Below are 19,036 nucleotides of genomic sequence, written 5' to 3' on the forward strand. Positions count from 1 at the left end.
ATCCCGACGCGACTCTGTCGGAACTTTGAAATGTCCCAACTTTCATCGTATTGATGAAGTTGGAAATTTATTATTATTGGAACTTAGTTTTCACATTATTATAATGAGTCTTCAAAATAAGAGGAAACCTCATAACAGCGGCAGGCAGGTAGCAATGTTCCTGGCAACAGAAAGTCTAAGCTTTGTTTGTAATTGATAAAGATCGATTTCTCAAGTCAGCAATAAGTAACCAGAAATATACATTTAAATGGGAGCAGTGCGCAGCAGTAGGCTTGGAAGTAATAACAGCTGAAGTAATAGCAGGCCCATATCCACGGGGGGCTAGGGGGCAACCCCCCTAAACTTTGGCTGCCCCCCCTAAAAGTTTCACGGTAGGCTTGCAAATAAACTATAATATGATGATGAAGTATAATATGATTGGATCGGGCCCCCCTAACTTCTACCGCCTCCCCCTAAATTTTTGGGCTGGCTACTGACCTGAGTAATAGATGTTCCTACGAAAAAATAATATTGAAGTATTGGGTTAGTTATCAATTTCTATTGTTTTAAAATTTTACATGTGTTTTAGTACGTAACATATAGGCTTATACATAGGCTATATACTATACAAATTGGTCATATTTTTTTTATTATATATTATAACATTTATAAGGCCTATATAATTTAAGTTTTGTTACTTGTTTTGTGTCAGTGAAACTGTTACACGTATGTAGTTTTTTTTTTTTAATGTGAATATATTGTTTTGCTCAGCAAATTGTTTAAGCTTTGTCAATTTCTTTTTATCAAAAATCAGAGATATAACTGAATCGCTCTTCACTATAGAAATACTAGGTTACATTATTATGAAAAAAGAAACGCTAAACACCCCCTCCCAGGAACAGCTGCATGAAATGTTAAATTTTGCTTTTAAAAGGTGCGAAAAGCATGAACTGTCTCGACATTTTCCTTTGTAAACGTGGCAACCTTGTTCAATTGAGATTTTCCAAGATTGAAATTCCTGCCTAATTGTCTGAGGTGCGTGGTCATACGTATGACCAACTTTACCAGTGATTGGCCATTTTCGATTATTCTTACGTGCCATCCGTTTACATCTACTAGAGATAAGACATCCTCACACTTTCTATTTTTCATGTAAGTCATATGTGTAGGTACATTCTGTTCACAAAATCCTAGAAACCCTTTCAAAGACAAAAAAAAAAAAAAAAAATGTTTTACCCATTCTAATTTTCTTATTTATAATTCTTTTCCTATGAAATTTACCACAAATGTACATTTCCCGATTATACACATAGTATTAGTATTAAAAGTACCCTGCAAAATCATTATCAAATTATATTCTTACAAGAAGACAGTTATAGATGTGTGACAATAATTTTGGACATGAATGTACGTACTTACTCCTATCCCAAGATTTAAAAAATCTATGATAATGTCTGTAAAGGTGCAATTTGATCGGGTATGTCTTTTTTTTTTTTTTTAAGATTTTCAATCGTTTTGATTGCTTGGAGTTTATTTATTTATTTATACATATCTACGGCATTACCAGCATCTATGGCCTTAAGCCTGTCATATGAGGGATGACGTCCCTCGGCAAGAATACTATCCGGAGAAGGGAGAAGAAATGCGGAAGGAAAGAAGCGGCCTGGGATCTGTATGTTAGGTGCCTTCCCTGGATTGCCTAGTATGAATGAGGAAAGAGCTGATTCCCGACACCGAGACCAGCAAAAAAGTCCTCTGGAACTTTGGTCAGTGAGGGATAGTTTCGGCGATATAAGGTGCCGAAAGCGTAGGAAAATTAACTTCAGAGGGCTGTAATTCAAAAACAACGCAACGTAGAGAGTGCGGATTAGAACATGGCAATCGAAGTCATACCTATTCGATTGAAAAATGTATGTTTCAAACCTCCGCAAGATGTGTGCGAGGGATTTCCCGAAGGAACGTAGGGATTCCCTAAGTAATCCCTACGTACCTTTGGGAAATCCCTCGCACATATCTTGCGGAGGTTTGAAACATACTATCGAATCGGTAGGCTTCGATTGCCATGTTCTAAACCGCACTCTCCACGTTGGGTTGTTTTTGAATTACAGCCCTCTGAAGTTTATTTTCCCACGCTTTCGGCACCTTATATCGCTGAAACTATCCCTCACTGACCAAAGATCCAGAAGACTTTTTTGCTGGTCTCGGTGTCGGGAATCAGCTTCCGAAGTTTGTTTAATTAGTTTCTTACCATCCTGTATATATATTAATGAATGGTTTTTTGTTTAACGTCCCACGCACACACTTTTTTAGGCTAAAGGAGACGGATAATAATTAATGGAAGTGAATAATAATGAAATGAAATTTTTTGTGCTCTTCTACCGGATAGATAAATATAGGTATATATAATAGTTTTTATTTTGTTGAAGCTATGTTTGAATTACACTTGTTATAAAGTTTTATTTTAATATTTAGTGTGCAGCATATGTCTGTCATTGATCTTATTGCGACAGGGACAAATAGCTGAGCTGACCCATAAACCACAATCAATCAATGAAACCTTTACACATTCGCAGTTTCTTTGCAACTAACCACATGAGCTACTTTTTCCGTCATTATAGTTGACTGATGTTCCAGAATTACTAGACCTCTTTTTTATTATTATTATTGTTGTTGTTTGAGATGGAAATGAGAACGACTGACCCCGTTACGATATCCAGTAACCAGTGTTTGATCTGAGCTTTTTCCAGAGGAAATATCAAGTTTCCAAAACACATCAAAGGAAAACGGTACACAAAATAACAAGTCTTGTGAGGAGAAACTGAATTCTTTATTACATGAACTATTCATTCTTAAACTCTTCCTTATGAAAGCGAATCACGGTTGTAAAATGAGCCAAGATAATAACAACAAACCTTGTTAATACATATTCCACTTTTAAGAAGTTTGTGTGTACTAGAGATCAACAAATTTCGTTCAAAACAAAAAGGAAACTCAAGCAGAGATGCAGGCGTATATAGAAATAATAACTTATTATCTCATTTTTTCGTAGAATTTTGAATAAATAAATACAAATATTAATAAAATAAATGCCACTGAAACTATTAATATCCGAATAAAAATTATCCGTAGAATGTATAATCCCATCCCAGACACGGAGAAGTTCATAAGAACTTAAATTGGTAGTATTTCAGAAATTTGTGGGTGGATGTTGGAAATATAAATTTATGGCGTGAACAATAATTGTATTATTTTAGGATTTTCGGTTAAATTATAAATAATAATTAATTAATATTTGCAAACTGTACACATTTATTTTTTCTTTTACTTACAAAACCTACAGTATTGCAATTTGGCATAACAATGGTCACATATAAAATGATTGTTGTTACTTAGTAGTTCTTTCTTTTTTAAAAAAATTAATATGCAGAAGAAAAAGTACTTCTTGTCATGTACACATAATTAATAATAAAAATACTGATAATAAAAAAGCACAATTAAAAAAATGGAAGAGTATTTCTCGTACTTCACTTGAGCAAGGCTTATCACACACACAGACTCACAGACGCACATATACACAAACAAACAAAAAATAAATCTGAAGTTATTTTCATACAAAACCGAAACATACAAACAATTAAAAGCAAATAAAATTGTTAGAACTTTTCCTTGTACAATTATGTTCTTTTCCTCTTTAAATTGTCTATAGAACTACACAAATATATTTTGTTTCAGTATAACATCCATTGTACAAACTTGCACAACTATCCACAAAACCCACACTTTGACCCAGTGTTTCTTTTCATCATGTTTCTTTCTTCATGGTAGCAATGTCTTGAGGAAATATCTCTGTACAAGTGTTATCTTCATCGAATAGTTCTTCAAATATATGTATAAAATGTAATTTATTTTAATTTTGTTTATTAGTAACAGGTCTCTTTTTTTTTTTAAATAAGCAAGTAGTACAAAAAGAATGGTTATTTTTCTATCGTCACATGAGTTCCATCATGACACATTTTTTCATGGCAATCGATGATGGCGGATAAGTTTCCGTGGTATGCTATACACTTATCCCGTCCAAAGGTTGTATAAATACACTTTTCTTTACTATGTATGTATGCAAATTTATATATCTATATAGCACATTTGATTTGTTTCAATGGTTATTGTATATTTTGTCATTAATTAAATTAACTCAGCCACAAATTCCGGCTCACCATCTTTATTTATTGTCAGCGAAGATCTTGATCGGAAAGGATCCTCGCCTGGCACATCAGGAACTTGAAAACTGGACCCTGGATAACCTAACGTTTCATCTTGAAGATTACTGTAGACCTGTCAAGACAAAGAGAACAGATATTTTATATTAACACATGCGATTGTATGTTAAGCAACACTGTTTTAAAAATTAATAAATTGGGAAAGAAATAATCTAGGAAATGAATCTTTGAAGTACACAAATACAGCTTTTATTTTATTTTACAAAGAAAGTGTAGTCATTGGAAGACAAGACTAAAGAAGAAAGTATAAATGGGAGTGGTAAAAATCTCATTTTAAACTTTCTGGAAGAAGTAGGATTTTAAGAAATATTCATTTATTTGACTGGATGGAAGTCCATGTCTCTTACTAGCACGAAAGTTATATAAGACATAAGAATGAAACTCTATACAAAGATTACAAAATATGATGGGCCAATTCAAAAACAGTCTTTCGAGTGATTAGCTTTGTATTAAGGATTTGGATAACGTGTAATTATAATTTCCGTATTTAGAAGTACGTTTGTGATATAATACACAACTTTTATTGGAAGATGTAAGCCAGGACTTTTTTCCAAGAGTTGTCCAAATACATTGCGAGAGAAAAAGTAACACAGAGAGGTGTTTAATATTTTCTCTTTCCTTGTTTTCCGCTAATGTGTTTGAACAGCCCTGCGGAAAGGCCGTGGGTTGCCCCGATCGTTATAGATTTTGATTTTCAGTTTAGCGTCCCTTTCAGCTGCAAGGCTATATGAGACATGGACACAGCTTAACGTGGGATCCGAACCACTGAGCTCCCATTGGAAATCGAACCCGAATCACTCACGCCAAAGGGTGTAAGCGCTTAGCCACGGAGGAGCTTAATATCGATACAGGCATCAGTCGTGGTTAACATAGTAAAATGTTTCTCGATACGAAATTATAATCACGCGTTAGCCAAATTCTTAGTACGACGCTAATCACACTTTTTTTTTCTGACTATGGTCCAATATGTTATCTTTTGGCCATTACCCGACTTTTAGCTCCAGTAGTTGGTCAAACTGAGATCTATATTCTCACAAAAGTTGATGTCGACTTAATTTAAAATTCCCTATTTAGCAGTATATATATATATATATATATATATATCGTTTTCACCAGTGAAATAAAAGTATTTTAAATTTCAATCAAAAGCTTCTAATTTACTCGGCCACAAAAATGTACGTATCATAGTTTGACATCCTTGTACAGAACATAACATTGGCTTACGTAGAGATGCACCAAACTGTCTCCCCTTTCATTGGGAATCACTGTTCTAGTTCACGAAGAGGGAAAAAAATAAGGAATAGTACAAGAAAGCATAAAACAGACACTAGACGCAGATTTCAAAGTTTTATTGTATTTTAATTAATTAATAATAATATAAAATCTATTATCATGATCATCATTAAAGGTAATCTTAAAGCTTCTACAAAGGTTAAAATATTGTTTTTACAAAAAAACAATTCTATTTTATTCATTGAACATGTTTAAGCTCTAAAGCGGATGCATTTCGTCCACCACCCATGCCATCTTGTATTTATCAAATCGTATTCAGTTCATTGTTAAGCGAAGTTGACGGTAAATAATCAAGTCTACTGTACAATATACTTACCCCTCTCGGAGTATCTCTCAGGGTGCTGTGCGCACTGTGAGGATTACTTAATCTAGGATCTGACAGCCCTCGTTCTAACGTTGCATAGTCACTAGATTCTCCTACTTCTTCTCCCAGATTCATTACTAATCCGTTGGAGCCTCGTCTTGAGTGCTGGATTGTTGCGTAAGTGTTGCTTTGTGCGTCAATCTGAAAATAATAATAATAATAATAATAATAATAATAATAATAATAATAATAATAATAATAATAATAATAATAATAATAATATAATAATAATAATAATAATAATAATAATAATAATAAATATAATAATAAATATAATAATAATACATCGGATACTAACTGACTAACTAAATTAGTTAATAAATAGTTGTTTTGTTTCCTGCTTTCATTAATCTTCTGTTAAAATTATATATATAATTAGCAGCAAAGTTCCGTCTACAATATCCACTCTCTTGAAAGTAAAGAATTACAGAAGGAAAATTTAAAGCTTTCGATGAACATTTCAACTTTAATGAAGAAATAAAGTACGTTTCACCTTTTTCTTCATTAAAATAGGAAAGAAAAACATTAAATTCTAAGAAAGAAGAAGTTTAATAATCAAAGATAATTTCGGACATAAAATTTCTAAATTATGCAGTTAATGAGATATTCGTATTCTCTGTATCAAAAAGTTTCCATAAAACAGTTTTCAACGGCCTTTATGTACAACGATTCAGAAATAAAGAATCATCACGTCTTTAAGCTAGAAATTTCAAATTGTTCAACGAATGAGATATTTATATTCTATGAAACTCACTCCACTCAATAAACATTTTTTTTTAATGTACTACAGTTGAAGAAATGCCTTCCCTCTCTCTCTCCCTGCATCAGAACCCTTCGTAAGAGAATTCTAAAATTTCACGTAAAATGAACGAAATTTTGTTTACTGGTACCAAGTTTTACAAAGTTTCGGGCTTATACTCGTATATCTATCAGTTTTAAGTATCCCTCTACCTCTGCGCCCGCCAAACTAAATTATGTTTTCTGAAGCAAGAATCCTCTATTGTACTAAATTTCGTGTCTTTATGTTCAACAGTTGTGAATAATAATAATAATAATAATAATAATAATAATAATAATAATAATAATAATAATAATAATAATAATAATAATAATAATAATAATAATAATAATAATAATAATCTGCACATGAAATAATAACACTCCGCATACACTGATTCACCTTTTAGACTGTTCGTATGTTCCACATAGTTAAAGCTTGATGATTTGTAGCTATAGCCACTTTAAGTTTTTAGTGAAGACATTGGTAAAAGTTTCATTGAAGCCAACCCAACCCAGTAGTTTTTGACAGCCATTGACAGTCAAACACACAAATATGAATTCATACCATAAATACGTGTCCCAACTAACAGAGTTTTATGATACTATATATGAAATCCTTTGAAAGAGACCTACACAGAATAAGATTTCGTAAAATTAAATGCACTTGACACATATTACACACATTTAGTTTAAGATTAAGAGCATAAATCGTAAATACTGTAATCATTTTAAAATTCAAAAGTTATTAAATGGGAGAAGTATAGACAGTAAAAACCTCGATTTCTTCACATCTATATAAGAATTACAAAATAGTTAACTTTGTAACAATAGACTTTAAAATATCAATACATTTTTAAGTAAGTACTTCCATGTAGATAAAATGGTCTGCACATGTCTTTGATGCGAGTGCTCCAGAGGTTGGTTTCCAATGGAAGTACAGAATTATTAGTATTGGTGCACCACCATGAGTTAATTAATAGATTTCAGCTCAGCTTAGGTGAGGAATATGATGGAATGAGAGCAGATACTGACCACATATCGATCAGTTCATAATAGAATGTAGGACTAGGGAGTTTATTTTGTTTTATCAATGACACAAATAATAAAAAATAAGATTGGAATTTTGTTGGAAGTTTTAGTCATGAGATGTCGCTAACTGTATAATTTGATAATGCAGTAGTGTAAAAAAAAATTTTAAAAATTTTAATAAAAGTAAAATTTAAAAGACTATTTAATTTCTATTTCCAGGATTAACTGATTGAAGGTCTCAGTCTATTTCACTTTATTACCGAACATACTTTCGATGGTGTAAATAAGGAGTAACTAGATCTTAAGTACAGTATTATTCTCTTACTAAACTGTAGGACACTGTAATTAGATTCAATCAACTCTTAACTTGAACTCCGAATCATTCGTTTACGAACAAAGTATTGCTTTCTTTACTATAGCCGAAAGCTTACAAATAATATTCTTTCTTTTCTTCACAACATACACACAATTTGAAACAAGAATTTACCTGCGAAAAGTCTCCACTTCCGTGCCTGCTGTGCTCTTCTCCGGGCATTGGAAGTCCTGGTTGTTCTGGCTCACTAAACACCTGCATTGTTAACTCTTGTTCTTCATACAGTTTTAATTTTCTGAAGTAGAGCGAAGAAATAAGTCAGAATTAATATTTTTAATACATTATTAGACCAAACACAGTTCACTTAATCTTCAATTACTGCATACCATACTCTGACAACCAAAAGCATCAGAAAATTTTCATGTAAGGAACTGTAACTTATTCTTAACAATGTATACGATCCTACTTCATGATCAAGTCAGTCTTTAACCTCAGATTAAAACGGTGCTTCATGAATCAAAAGGGAATTTTATGCTTAAGTTAATAGTTCAATATTTCAGTTCATTATTCATATACTAAAGTAAATTCTCACTTATTGGTAAGCTGCAGTTATCATTCAATTATTTTTATTATTAGTTAAAAATCTCTCTCTCTCTCTTATTTTACATACATGTATATATTTGCACACTATTAATTTTTCAAAATTTTCCAAATTAAAGACGGTGTGGTGTGTCCATGTGTCCATATAAAAGAATATCTATTAGACCTGCTTTTGAAAATAAACAACGTTGTTCATATAAGGATACGAAAATTCATGATTTCGTTGACATCGAGACCAATTTATTGAGGAGAGCTGCTTGGCAATAAACACACAACTAATGAGACAACTAATATCACACTTTGTTTGATGATGCATCGTCTTAGCGTGTGTATGAATCCTTGTCAGTAAGCTGTTTCTTTACTTCAACGAACAATTGCGTATGCGATGTTCAATCAGTCGTAATATCAGCAAAATTTGATGCAAATTTGTGATATGCGATATTACTGGTTTCATTCGTATGAACCAGTTGAATAATGTCAAAAACATGCAGATACTATTAAATGCGGAAGAGAAACCATTAATTAAGAGTCGAAGCACGTGTTCAAGTGGATATTTTGAGAAAAGAGTCATTCCCTGCGAAAAATCGCTAAGTAATCGGGCGGAGCAGCGCGTCAAACTCTTGAAAGATAGTCACAACGTGGTGTAAATATTACACGGAAATGCAATGATCATCTAAAAATAACAACTACTCTTAAGAACAAATTCACTGCGAAAACAAGCAAACGGAATAGACGTTAACCATTCCGGAAGAACCAATAATTACAACTATGGAAGAACCATTTCCAACGGTATCAAATAGTGCGGTGGCTCAGCTCCTCAGATCTATGGTCTTGATGGTACGATTGCGGTAAAAAGAAACACTTCTTCAAGCAGGAAACGATACTCCTGGACACCCCCCCCCCCAAAAAAAAAATAAATAAATAAATAAAGACTGAAACGATGAACATTGGAAGAGGACACTCTAATCCGATGAAACTAAATCCCAACTTTTCGCCTTCCAATCCTAAAAGTTTGTGCGTCGGCGTTGTGAAGAGAACTTTCATCCCGACCGTGTAACACCTACAGCAAGGCATGGAGAATGTAGCGTCAATTTGGGAATGCTTTACAGAATATCATGTTGATAATTTAGTTTGAATTAATGTAATGATGAACAAAAACGTTTTTTCACAACGTTTAAATTAGACATGGAATTCTATAGGAACGCGGATTTGGGGCAGTAATTTTGTATACAACAGGATTACCACCCCAAACATTCCAAGTTATGCAATAATTATATACAATGCAAAGAAGACGATTATATTGAGAACAAATGAAACAATCACCACAGTCACCGGATTTGTTACCTATCGAGCTCTTGTAAGATGAACTTGACAGGACTGTCCGTAAATAGATCCCAACGAATACTGAAAGTCCTTGGAAGGCTCTTCAAAGCTACTGAAGTCGCATAGCTTTGCAAAAGTTAAATAACAAATGGTTGGTGTTTGTGAAGCTCTTATCAAGGATAAGGGTCGCCATTTCATTGAACGCAAACATACTGAATAAATTTGTCTCCGTGGAAACGGACCATATGTTTTAATTTCTTTATATGAGTAATGATGTTTATTTTATAGAACAAGTCCAACAAACTGGGTTTTGCCATGACCCTCGAAAGAGAGAAGGCCTTCGACGTAGCGTGTGACGTCACACAAAGTAGTGACAGGTGCACTGTGCCGGACAGAGTTGATCAGCTCTACATGAGAACTAAAAACAAGTTGTTTTACAAAAATGATGTTTTCAATTTTATCTTATATATTAATACACACAATAGCGATACACATTGAGTGCTAAGAAGAGCTACGAAAAGAGAGACATAGAACTTTGATCATATCAAATTGAAACTTACTATGAGGACGATAATGGTAATAAGAAACATATTATCAAGAAAATCATTCTTAAATATTATAGCTATTTCTGACATAGAAATTTTAATAGAATAATAGGTTAGAAACATTTAAAACTACAGGTTGTTTCAAAATTTTGGTATCATGTTAGAGTGCATAGAGAAAATGTTCATGAAAATGTTTCGAAGAGCATATTTGGCAAGCATAATTACTGCTACTCCTACTAATTCTTCGTTTTCTTCCTCTATTATTATTATTATTATTATTATTATTATTATTATTATTATTCACCGCTTTTCATGTCACCCCGAAGTCCGGCGATCAAACGCGTTTACCAATTCTGCTTGCTATTATTAGCTATTTGCATTTAAGAAAATGCTTTTGGCAATTGCAAGATACAGCCCTCGCGTTTGTGAGATGGAACTAAAAAAAATCTGATTAGGAAGAAATTATACTTCAAAAAGAATGAATTAAATTCACCTTAACTTTTGAATACTTCATGAACCAAGCAAATGAATACACGTGGCATAAAAGGTGACTAAGAATTTCAGTATTTGGAGAAGCGCAAAAGGAGTGTTGTCTACGATACAGAAATATCCCGTATCTCTCGGAAACGACATGAAAAGTATATGTTGAAATTGGAGCCAAGCCGACAAATATGACAACTCACGTCTCATTTTCGAGATAGGATATTTGTCAAGTCTTGTGGACAATAGTGGTTCACCCAAGTCTTAGATCTCAGCGTTTTAGTATTATACGATTCATAATAAAAATTCATAAATTATTAAAGTGATTGTACGAACACAATGAAAAGCATTCATCAACATTTGAAGATACGCAAGTGATTACAATATACTTCAATAATCAACATGATTTAAATGTTGTTATAATACACTCTTCGTGGACCACAACAGGAGAAAACCTTTCTCAATTTTTGTAGGATTCTCGTCTCGTCTCGATTTACGAAGAACTATTTCTCGTCTCGTCTAGATTCTCTAAAAAGATTTTTTCGTCTCGTAAAGTAATTTCTGGTCTTGATACAGAAAAAATATCTACTAAATTTTGTTTCTTGATGGTAATTGGTGAATAGATTTCAAATTTGTTTTGAGATCAGCCCTCTGTAATTGGTTATGTAACTGGGACAGAAACGAAACCAAATCAAACAAAATGTCAGTTTTACCGTACTTTTTCAGCACCGACACTATATGAGATGCTGACAATAGATCTACAGTTGAAGATGGAATTCGAACCCGAGACCACATGCGCGAAAGGTTCATGCGCTAGCCACTGAACAAACTAGCGAAGATAATAGCAGAAGTCAAAAAAATTACATTGTGCAACCAACACGTAAGAATTAACACGATCAAGTGTCAAATCATCACAATCGAATTGTGTGTAGGATTAAAAAAAAAAAGAAAAAAGAAAAGAAAAGAAAATAGAATAAAAGAAACTCCCCATTGGAATGCTTTGACAAAGGTCACATATATGAACATTCGTAATTATTAACTAATGTGAAATTATGTATACAAAGTCTAGTTGTTTGTCTTTCTATACTGAAGTGTGCAAGGGGGATTTTGGGGTTTTACTTCTCCTGGAGTAAGATATTACGGAAAAATAAATATTTACTATATTATGATATGTATACAAAAATCATACTTGTCATGAAATGTTATGAGACTAAATGTTTGAATCCTTTCCTTCTTTAAATTTCTGCGTACACCACTGACTTCCCATATTACTAGTCATGGCGTGCCATTTTATTTACCCCCGCCAATAATTTGTTAATGGGTGTGGAATTTAAACCAAAAATATTAAGAGGAAGTAAATTTCTTCCTTCCTCTCAGGATTTCGAAAAATTGTTCTGCAAATGAAGTACCTAAATAATCACATTTCAACTCACTGACCCTCTTAACCATATAAATTCGAAGGAAATACAGGCTTCTTATTCATATTTGATGCTGTTGCTTCTTTTTATAATTAATGTATGATAATCAAATATTATTGCTGTCTGTCACTTGTGAATGTCCAATCATATATATATAAAATGAATTACCATCCTTTCTCCAAATACTTTTTTCACAACCATAGGCACTGTTGATACATGTGAGCACTTTCACAGCTACATGGTTGGCGTTTTTGCCATTGATACAATAGGTAAATTCGATAATTAAACTATAATACATATGACATAGGGTCTCTGTGGTGAAACGGAAATATAACAATCTATTTTTAAAAAGTACTGATTCAGAGTACTGATTTATTGATTTGGTACCTAAATATTAATAAGTAGTTACTATAATCATTGAAACTGAGGAATATGTCAATACATCGTACTGTTACCTACTTCCAGAGAAGACTGCATGATATTACTATATATAGGCTACTTCCTGAATTATTGAATTTGAACCGACAATTTGTTCAAATCCTACCTACTTTAAGCATACAAAGAATCTGAAAGTTCTGTATTTGTACGTGAGTAATGCTGCAAAGAAGTGAGTTAATACCATACTTAAAACTAACTAAATAAATACAGCCTTACCCTACAGGATTGGGCAACTCTGAAGTTTTTTTTTGTACATTTTACGGAGCCATTTTTGTCGTATATTGTCTTCAACTGGAAACTTATGGAAAATTTTTAGACCGTTTCCCTAATTCCACATGTAAAAGGCATTATTGCCTCCGAATTATAAACACTTAAAACACTTATAATAAACAAAAATAAACACTTAAAATAAGAATTCACCTTGTGGACTTTTGTTTTTGAAACACCATCATATACACTTTCAAAAGACGCGCTCACTCTTTAACTAACCACACACAAGTGTCGTTCACACGTGCGCAGGAATCTGTCGTCTTTGTACCTACTCGTTGTGACGTCACAGCTGAACCTAAATGTAGCCCCATGGCCTTATGATTGAGAAGGCCGTGGTTTTGCACGTATACATTTTTTTTTTAAATTTATGAAAAATCAATAGTGTGCTTAGATTTTAACAATGATTGTATATACATATTCCTTTTTCCAGACTTACACTATTTCGCATCACATTACAGAAATGTTTATATTTTACTTTAAACGTCGACTGTATGCATAAATTCGTAAATTTAAAATTCATGAAAGGCTTTCCAAGAAAATTACAATATTCTTGCTAATTTTATTAATAGAAGATATATGAGATATTTATTTTGATCCTTCACTTGCCTAGAGACTTTCATCCATACGTCACTGTTTGAATTTCCAATGAACTTATAAATTTTTAGGAAATTCCATTCTTTTCTGTGATTCGGTTGCTAAGAGGTTCAGAACATTAAATACTTTTAACAAATGAAAAGGAAATCCGGAAAATTAACAGCTGGCATTTGCATCAGGGATTCAACTGTCAAAGAAGATGTGAAGAAATGTTCCCTCGTAAGATTACTACTACATATATTACTGTTAAGTGACACTGCATCTCAGTTTGCTACAAGATATCATACAGAATGTGATGAAAACGAAAACAATGGAAAGCAACAGAAATCAATATAGAAGTATTTTTCTTTCATAACAGAATTGTTTTCTCTTTCTGCCTTATACATAGTTCAAGTTTAGTGAAAAATATCTTTTTGAACAACGTAATCCTTCTAAATGCCTGTTAACTTCTTATGAACACAGATCAACCCATTACACAGCATATCACTGGGAACTGGCAGTAGAATTAATACCAAAGACATCATGTGCAGTTGGTATCTTAATGTGTCAGGAAAAGAATTGTCTTAATTCATATCCAGGTTTATAATACAATAACCTTGTTTTCTTTTCGGAAGCTAGATAGCAGGAAAAAGACCATTTTCTGAATTTTATTTTTTCCAATTAGTTTAAGCTCTAGTAATTAATACATATACGGTACGCCTAATCGTTTCACAGCATTAGCCAAGAAATATTCTTTTTACTGCGTCCTATTGGTATGGTTGAAATGGAGAAAGGTTTAGAACGGGAAAAAACATGAATCCGAATGACATTTGCCTACAATGTCAGTTACAAATAAATTAAAACTAAGTCATTTTGCCTAGAAACGAAAGTTCACTTTGTGCACTACGTAAATTTCAATCTCTGTTCCTTGATGGCAATACGCAGTCAGAACTTAACTTTAAAAAGAAAGGCACATTCAAGACCAGTTACCAGATTACACAATATGTAGAATAAAGGCATTAGTACTTTCTTCTAAGTAAAATTATCATATATCTTTATCTGCTTTACTTTTCATTGTCGTACATGTCCATGGTATACTGAAATTGTTTTTATTATTTCATGTAAAACAGTAAAACATGTATTAATAATAATAATAATAATAATAATAATAATAATAATAATAATAATAATAATAATAATAATCGAAAGGGGAAAAGAAAAAGTAGGAAGAAGAGCAGAAGGACGATCGCGATGAGGAACAGAACTAGAGATTTATGAATTTGGCTGAACTTCTATTCCATGAATTTAATAGAATAACTACTTTCCTTCGCTGCTGAAAATGCTATAAAAAGCTTCTAAATTGCTATAAGAATTTAAATTTGTTTATCAGTAGTTTGCTATATAAAAACAAAATGTTAAAAAAAGAAAAAGGAAAAAACGCTGATATATATATATATATATATATATATATATATATATATATATATATATATATATATATATATATACCAAGTATACCTATACATTTGTCCGTTACTACGTACATATATATATATATATCATAACAGTAGTCTTACTTTGGGAACATTTCTTCCTGAGCACTTTAATTGTTTTAGAAACAATGTAAAGTTAACTATAATTAAAAGAAAATCATACATCAGAACATCATCATTGTTCCAATAGTAGCTATATTGTTTTAAAAGTAACAATAATAACTATTTAACTTGACAATTTTGCGGTATCCTGGTAACAGTACACTAATAGTAAGGAAATTTACAGAAGTAACGGATTTTGTAAAATTTCGCTTTTTACTTCGAGCCAACATAAACACAAATTCATTGCATCAATAGTCGTAACTAATATGTAGCTGTGAGTATTTTATTCCTAATGGTATACTACATAGAATTATTATTATTATTATTATTATTATTTGTATGTATGGGATTAGTGAATGCTGAATAAGTATTAATGGACTGAAATAATTTAAGAGTCTATTCATTCATCAAAAATAACAGACTAATGCTAAAACGCATCTTTAACGCCTTGTTTGAAAATATTTCAGTAGGTCACAAATTTAAAAATCCTATATTTTAAAATAATAATAATAATAATAATAATAATAATAATAATAATAATAATAATAATAATAATAATAATAATAATAATAATAATAATAATAATAATAACTTACTGCTCTATCCAAAGAGGATTTTCGGTGGTGTTTAATTCATCTAAAATTTCCTTCTTGATTAATGCTTCTTTTCGTCGAAGATCAGATGGAGCAGGAATTACCCTGAAATAATAAAGAAAGTAGCAATATCAATAAGCAATATAAACTTACTTAAACAATCAATCCATTAAACAGATCTTAAGTTAAATTAGTCAATCAAATATATTTGCTGATAATAATTTATTAAAATGAACGAGTAGTACATATTGAAAAAAAATCTAATACGAAATGTGTCGAATGATCGAACTTATTATTGGATGTTCGTACATTTATTAGAAGCAAATATCTCAAGTTAGAAAGATCCATGATATTACAAATAAATACATACATTAAGGAGGAAGTAGGTAAATAAAAAATATAGAGATACAAGTATATAGGATGTATAGATTCACTCTACATAACCCAGTGTTTGGCTTTCGTCATCAGGTTATTCTCAAAATGTAATAAATTAGTATTGTAATTTCTATATAAGATTAATATTTTTATTATTTCTTACCACATACAGAATATGTCAGAAAAATGATAGCAAATTGTAGAAACAGATGCTTTAATTCACTGAAAGACAGAAAGCAACTTAGCATTCTCCTACACTTTCTGATCAGGCACTTTTGCATTAGGATTCGCTAAAGAGCTTACTTCTAAGCTTACTAACGTCTCAGCAGCGCTATAACTATATTTAAGATTGCATGTAATAGTATGTGGAACTGTTATTTACAATATTATTTCTTATTTTAGAATAATCTTAAGTGATTGAAGGTATTTATGTCATTTTAGTTTTCAGAAGAAACATATTGGCTAGTGACAACATACTTACCAATGCCTCAAACAGCAGCACACGACAAGGAATGTAATGAATCCAACAAATAGGACGATTAACAGCGCAATGAGAGCAGCCAATGCAGGGTCAAATGCTTCTTCCTTCACACTTACAAACGCAGGCTGAAAAGAAAGGTAAGAGGAAGTTTGTAATTATTAACATTTAATACCAATACCATCAAAATATAAGTATTGAGTTAAACTAATGTACCAGGTTATCATAAAATAAGTATCGCTGTTCAGAGAACTCTGGAGACGTAACCACTTGACAGAATGCAACCACACTTGGTAGAAGTATATTTGGAAATATGCAGAAGCAATTAGTGTCGGAAAAAATAGTTCCAATTTCCGCCACCAGAGGTAATTGTGGTGCTGTACAATGCCAAAGTAAGTGCAGCGTGGTAGCAAAATGATACTAGTGATGTTATGAAGGGCTGTAATAGCCTCTCATGTGGGTCTCGTGGTAGTGATTATTACTGCTATTAATACTCCGTGGTCAATGGCGGATTTCCACAGGTGTAGCAACGCAGCTGTCTGGAATCAGTCGTTTTCATGTAGGACGGAGCAACACCACATGTGGCGCGTAACGTACAGCAGATTCTTCGCGAACACGTCACAAAAGACCGAATTCTTAGCCATTGCGTTGCCTTCCCATTGCCATCCCGATTACCCGATTTAACTCCATGTGACTTTTGGTTGTGGGGGTACCTAAGCCTAGTGTATCAGGGATACGTTCCGACTCTGAACATTTTGCGTCAGAACATTAATCAGCATGCCCAGACTATTACTGCAGATCAACTAGATTCTGCAATTGACCAGGCAATAGATCGAATTCTCTTCATGAAACATCAGGATGGAGCTCACATTGAACAGAACCACATACTTCACTCTGCAGATGCAGATTAAGCCGTGAGTACACTGTCTTTATTGAGCTGTGCCGTAATTTGTTCAGTAAAGTACTTCCCTCCCAATTATGGCTTTTGACTTCCATTTTGCTTACGTTTCCCTCCTTACTCTAAACCACGGACAGTTGTGGAACAACATTTTGGAAGGGGGAGGGGGAGATCGACGCTTATGAGCGTAAGAAACTCTAATACTTACTTAATTTATTTCTTAAGACATCTCGGAAGTTTAAGAGGAGCATCAGCCCAAAACTCCCCATAACTCTGCCATTGCCTAAGGAGTGTTCATAGCGCAACAATGTCAAGAGATCCACAGGAGAAATAATTAAAGCCTTTCTTATCATTTAGGTGCGTACTCAATTCAGGTAGCCATTTTACACTATATTTAATCATTGTGAAACATAAATATGTTTCCAAGAGTTTTCAAAATAATTGTCAGGGTTTTGTCATTGTTACGTTAGATCTGGATGATTGACACAATTAACGGAAACTGTAACGTGGAGACGAAACATATGTTATTCGCCCTCAATATTCAAAGTCCCACGGGAAGAGACTTCACTTTCTTCCCCTTTTAAACTAAGAAAATGTAAAAGGAAAACTCCGTTACCCTACGGCTTAGTACATTGGTGACAGCGTGAGACGGGTTACAGTACTCTGAATGAGGCTTTACTCAAATGGACAGTTTCTAAATATTTAATAAATCTTCTGGTAAATATTAGAAAGCAAAATTCTAAATACTACTTGTGAAAGCAAAACATGAAATCATATGTGTAACATTTATTATAACAAAATATGTAGAAAACAACTAACAAAAATTAACGAAAAGAATTGTAGATACTTAAAGAAATTACTTGAAAATTAACGAATTTTCTAAAAGTTATAACTACATTAGCTTCATTAACTATCAACAAAATGGGAGCGTAAAAGTACCGAGCTCTGCAGGTTGAGAAACAAACTTTAATTTTCGTAATGAAATCTCAAATGGCACTAAAGTAGAATTACATTTTTTTATTATTATTATTTTATTTTTAAGGCAGTATTTAACAAGTATACAATTAGGCTATGAAACTTCATGTCCTTGTTAAATCCTTGTAATGAAAATATATAGGGAGAAAATAGAATATTCTAAAAAGATGGACTCGGTACTTCAATACGTAAATTAATTTTTCAATACTTTCTTCCTCCTATGTTAATGAAATTATGTACGTATTTCCCACTTGTAGTAAATCTCAATTCCGTAAATAAATAAAAAACTCGTTCTCACCGTTCTAGAAGACACTGCATCGTACAATAAGCACAAAGCCTGCTGGTAATCAACACGTGACGTCATGCCGAACGCCACCGTACATGCAAGAGCTTCCAGCGGCGACGTGCTTCCAACTCTACATGGTTTTCTCAAGATTAAC

General features: G+C 32.6%; 1 protein-coding gene across 2 annotated transcripts in view; it reads right to left on the minus strand.

Annotated features, from left to right (window-relative positions):
* Window positions 1-3,268: 3,268 nt before the first annotated feature.
* Cad87A (cadherin 87A) overlaps window positions 3,269-19,036 on the minus strand; it is an 890,323-nt gene continuing 874,555 nt past the window's right edge. For both annotated transcript variants that reach the window (XM_081726161.1, XM_081726156.1), the window contains 5 exons: window positions 16,727-16,851; window positions 15,874-15,975; window positions 8,210-8,330; window positions 5,866-6,054; window positions 3,269-4,311 (listed from right to left, as the gene is read on the minus strand). In XM_081726161.1, the coding sequence (XP_081582287.1) occupies window positions 4,162-4,311; window positions 5,866-6,054; window positions 8,210-8,330; window positions 15,874-15,975; window positions 16,727-16,851 (687 nt within the window). In that variant the 3' untranslated portion in view covers window positions 3,269-4,161. The remainder of the gene's footprint in view (window positions 4,312-5,865; window positions 6,055-8,209; window positions 8,331-15,873; window positions 15,976-16,726; window positions 16,852-19,036) is intronic.

This window comes from Thermobia domestica, chromosome 1, assembly GCF_964235325.1.
Source record: "Thermobia domestica chromosome 1, izTheDome1.hap1.1, whole genome shotgun sequence".
Lineage (NCBI taxonomy): Eukaryota > Metazoa > Arthropoda > Insecta > Zygentoma > Lepismatidae > Thermobia > Thermobia domestica.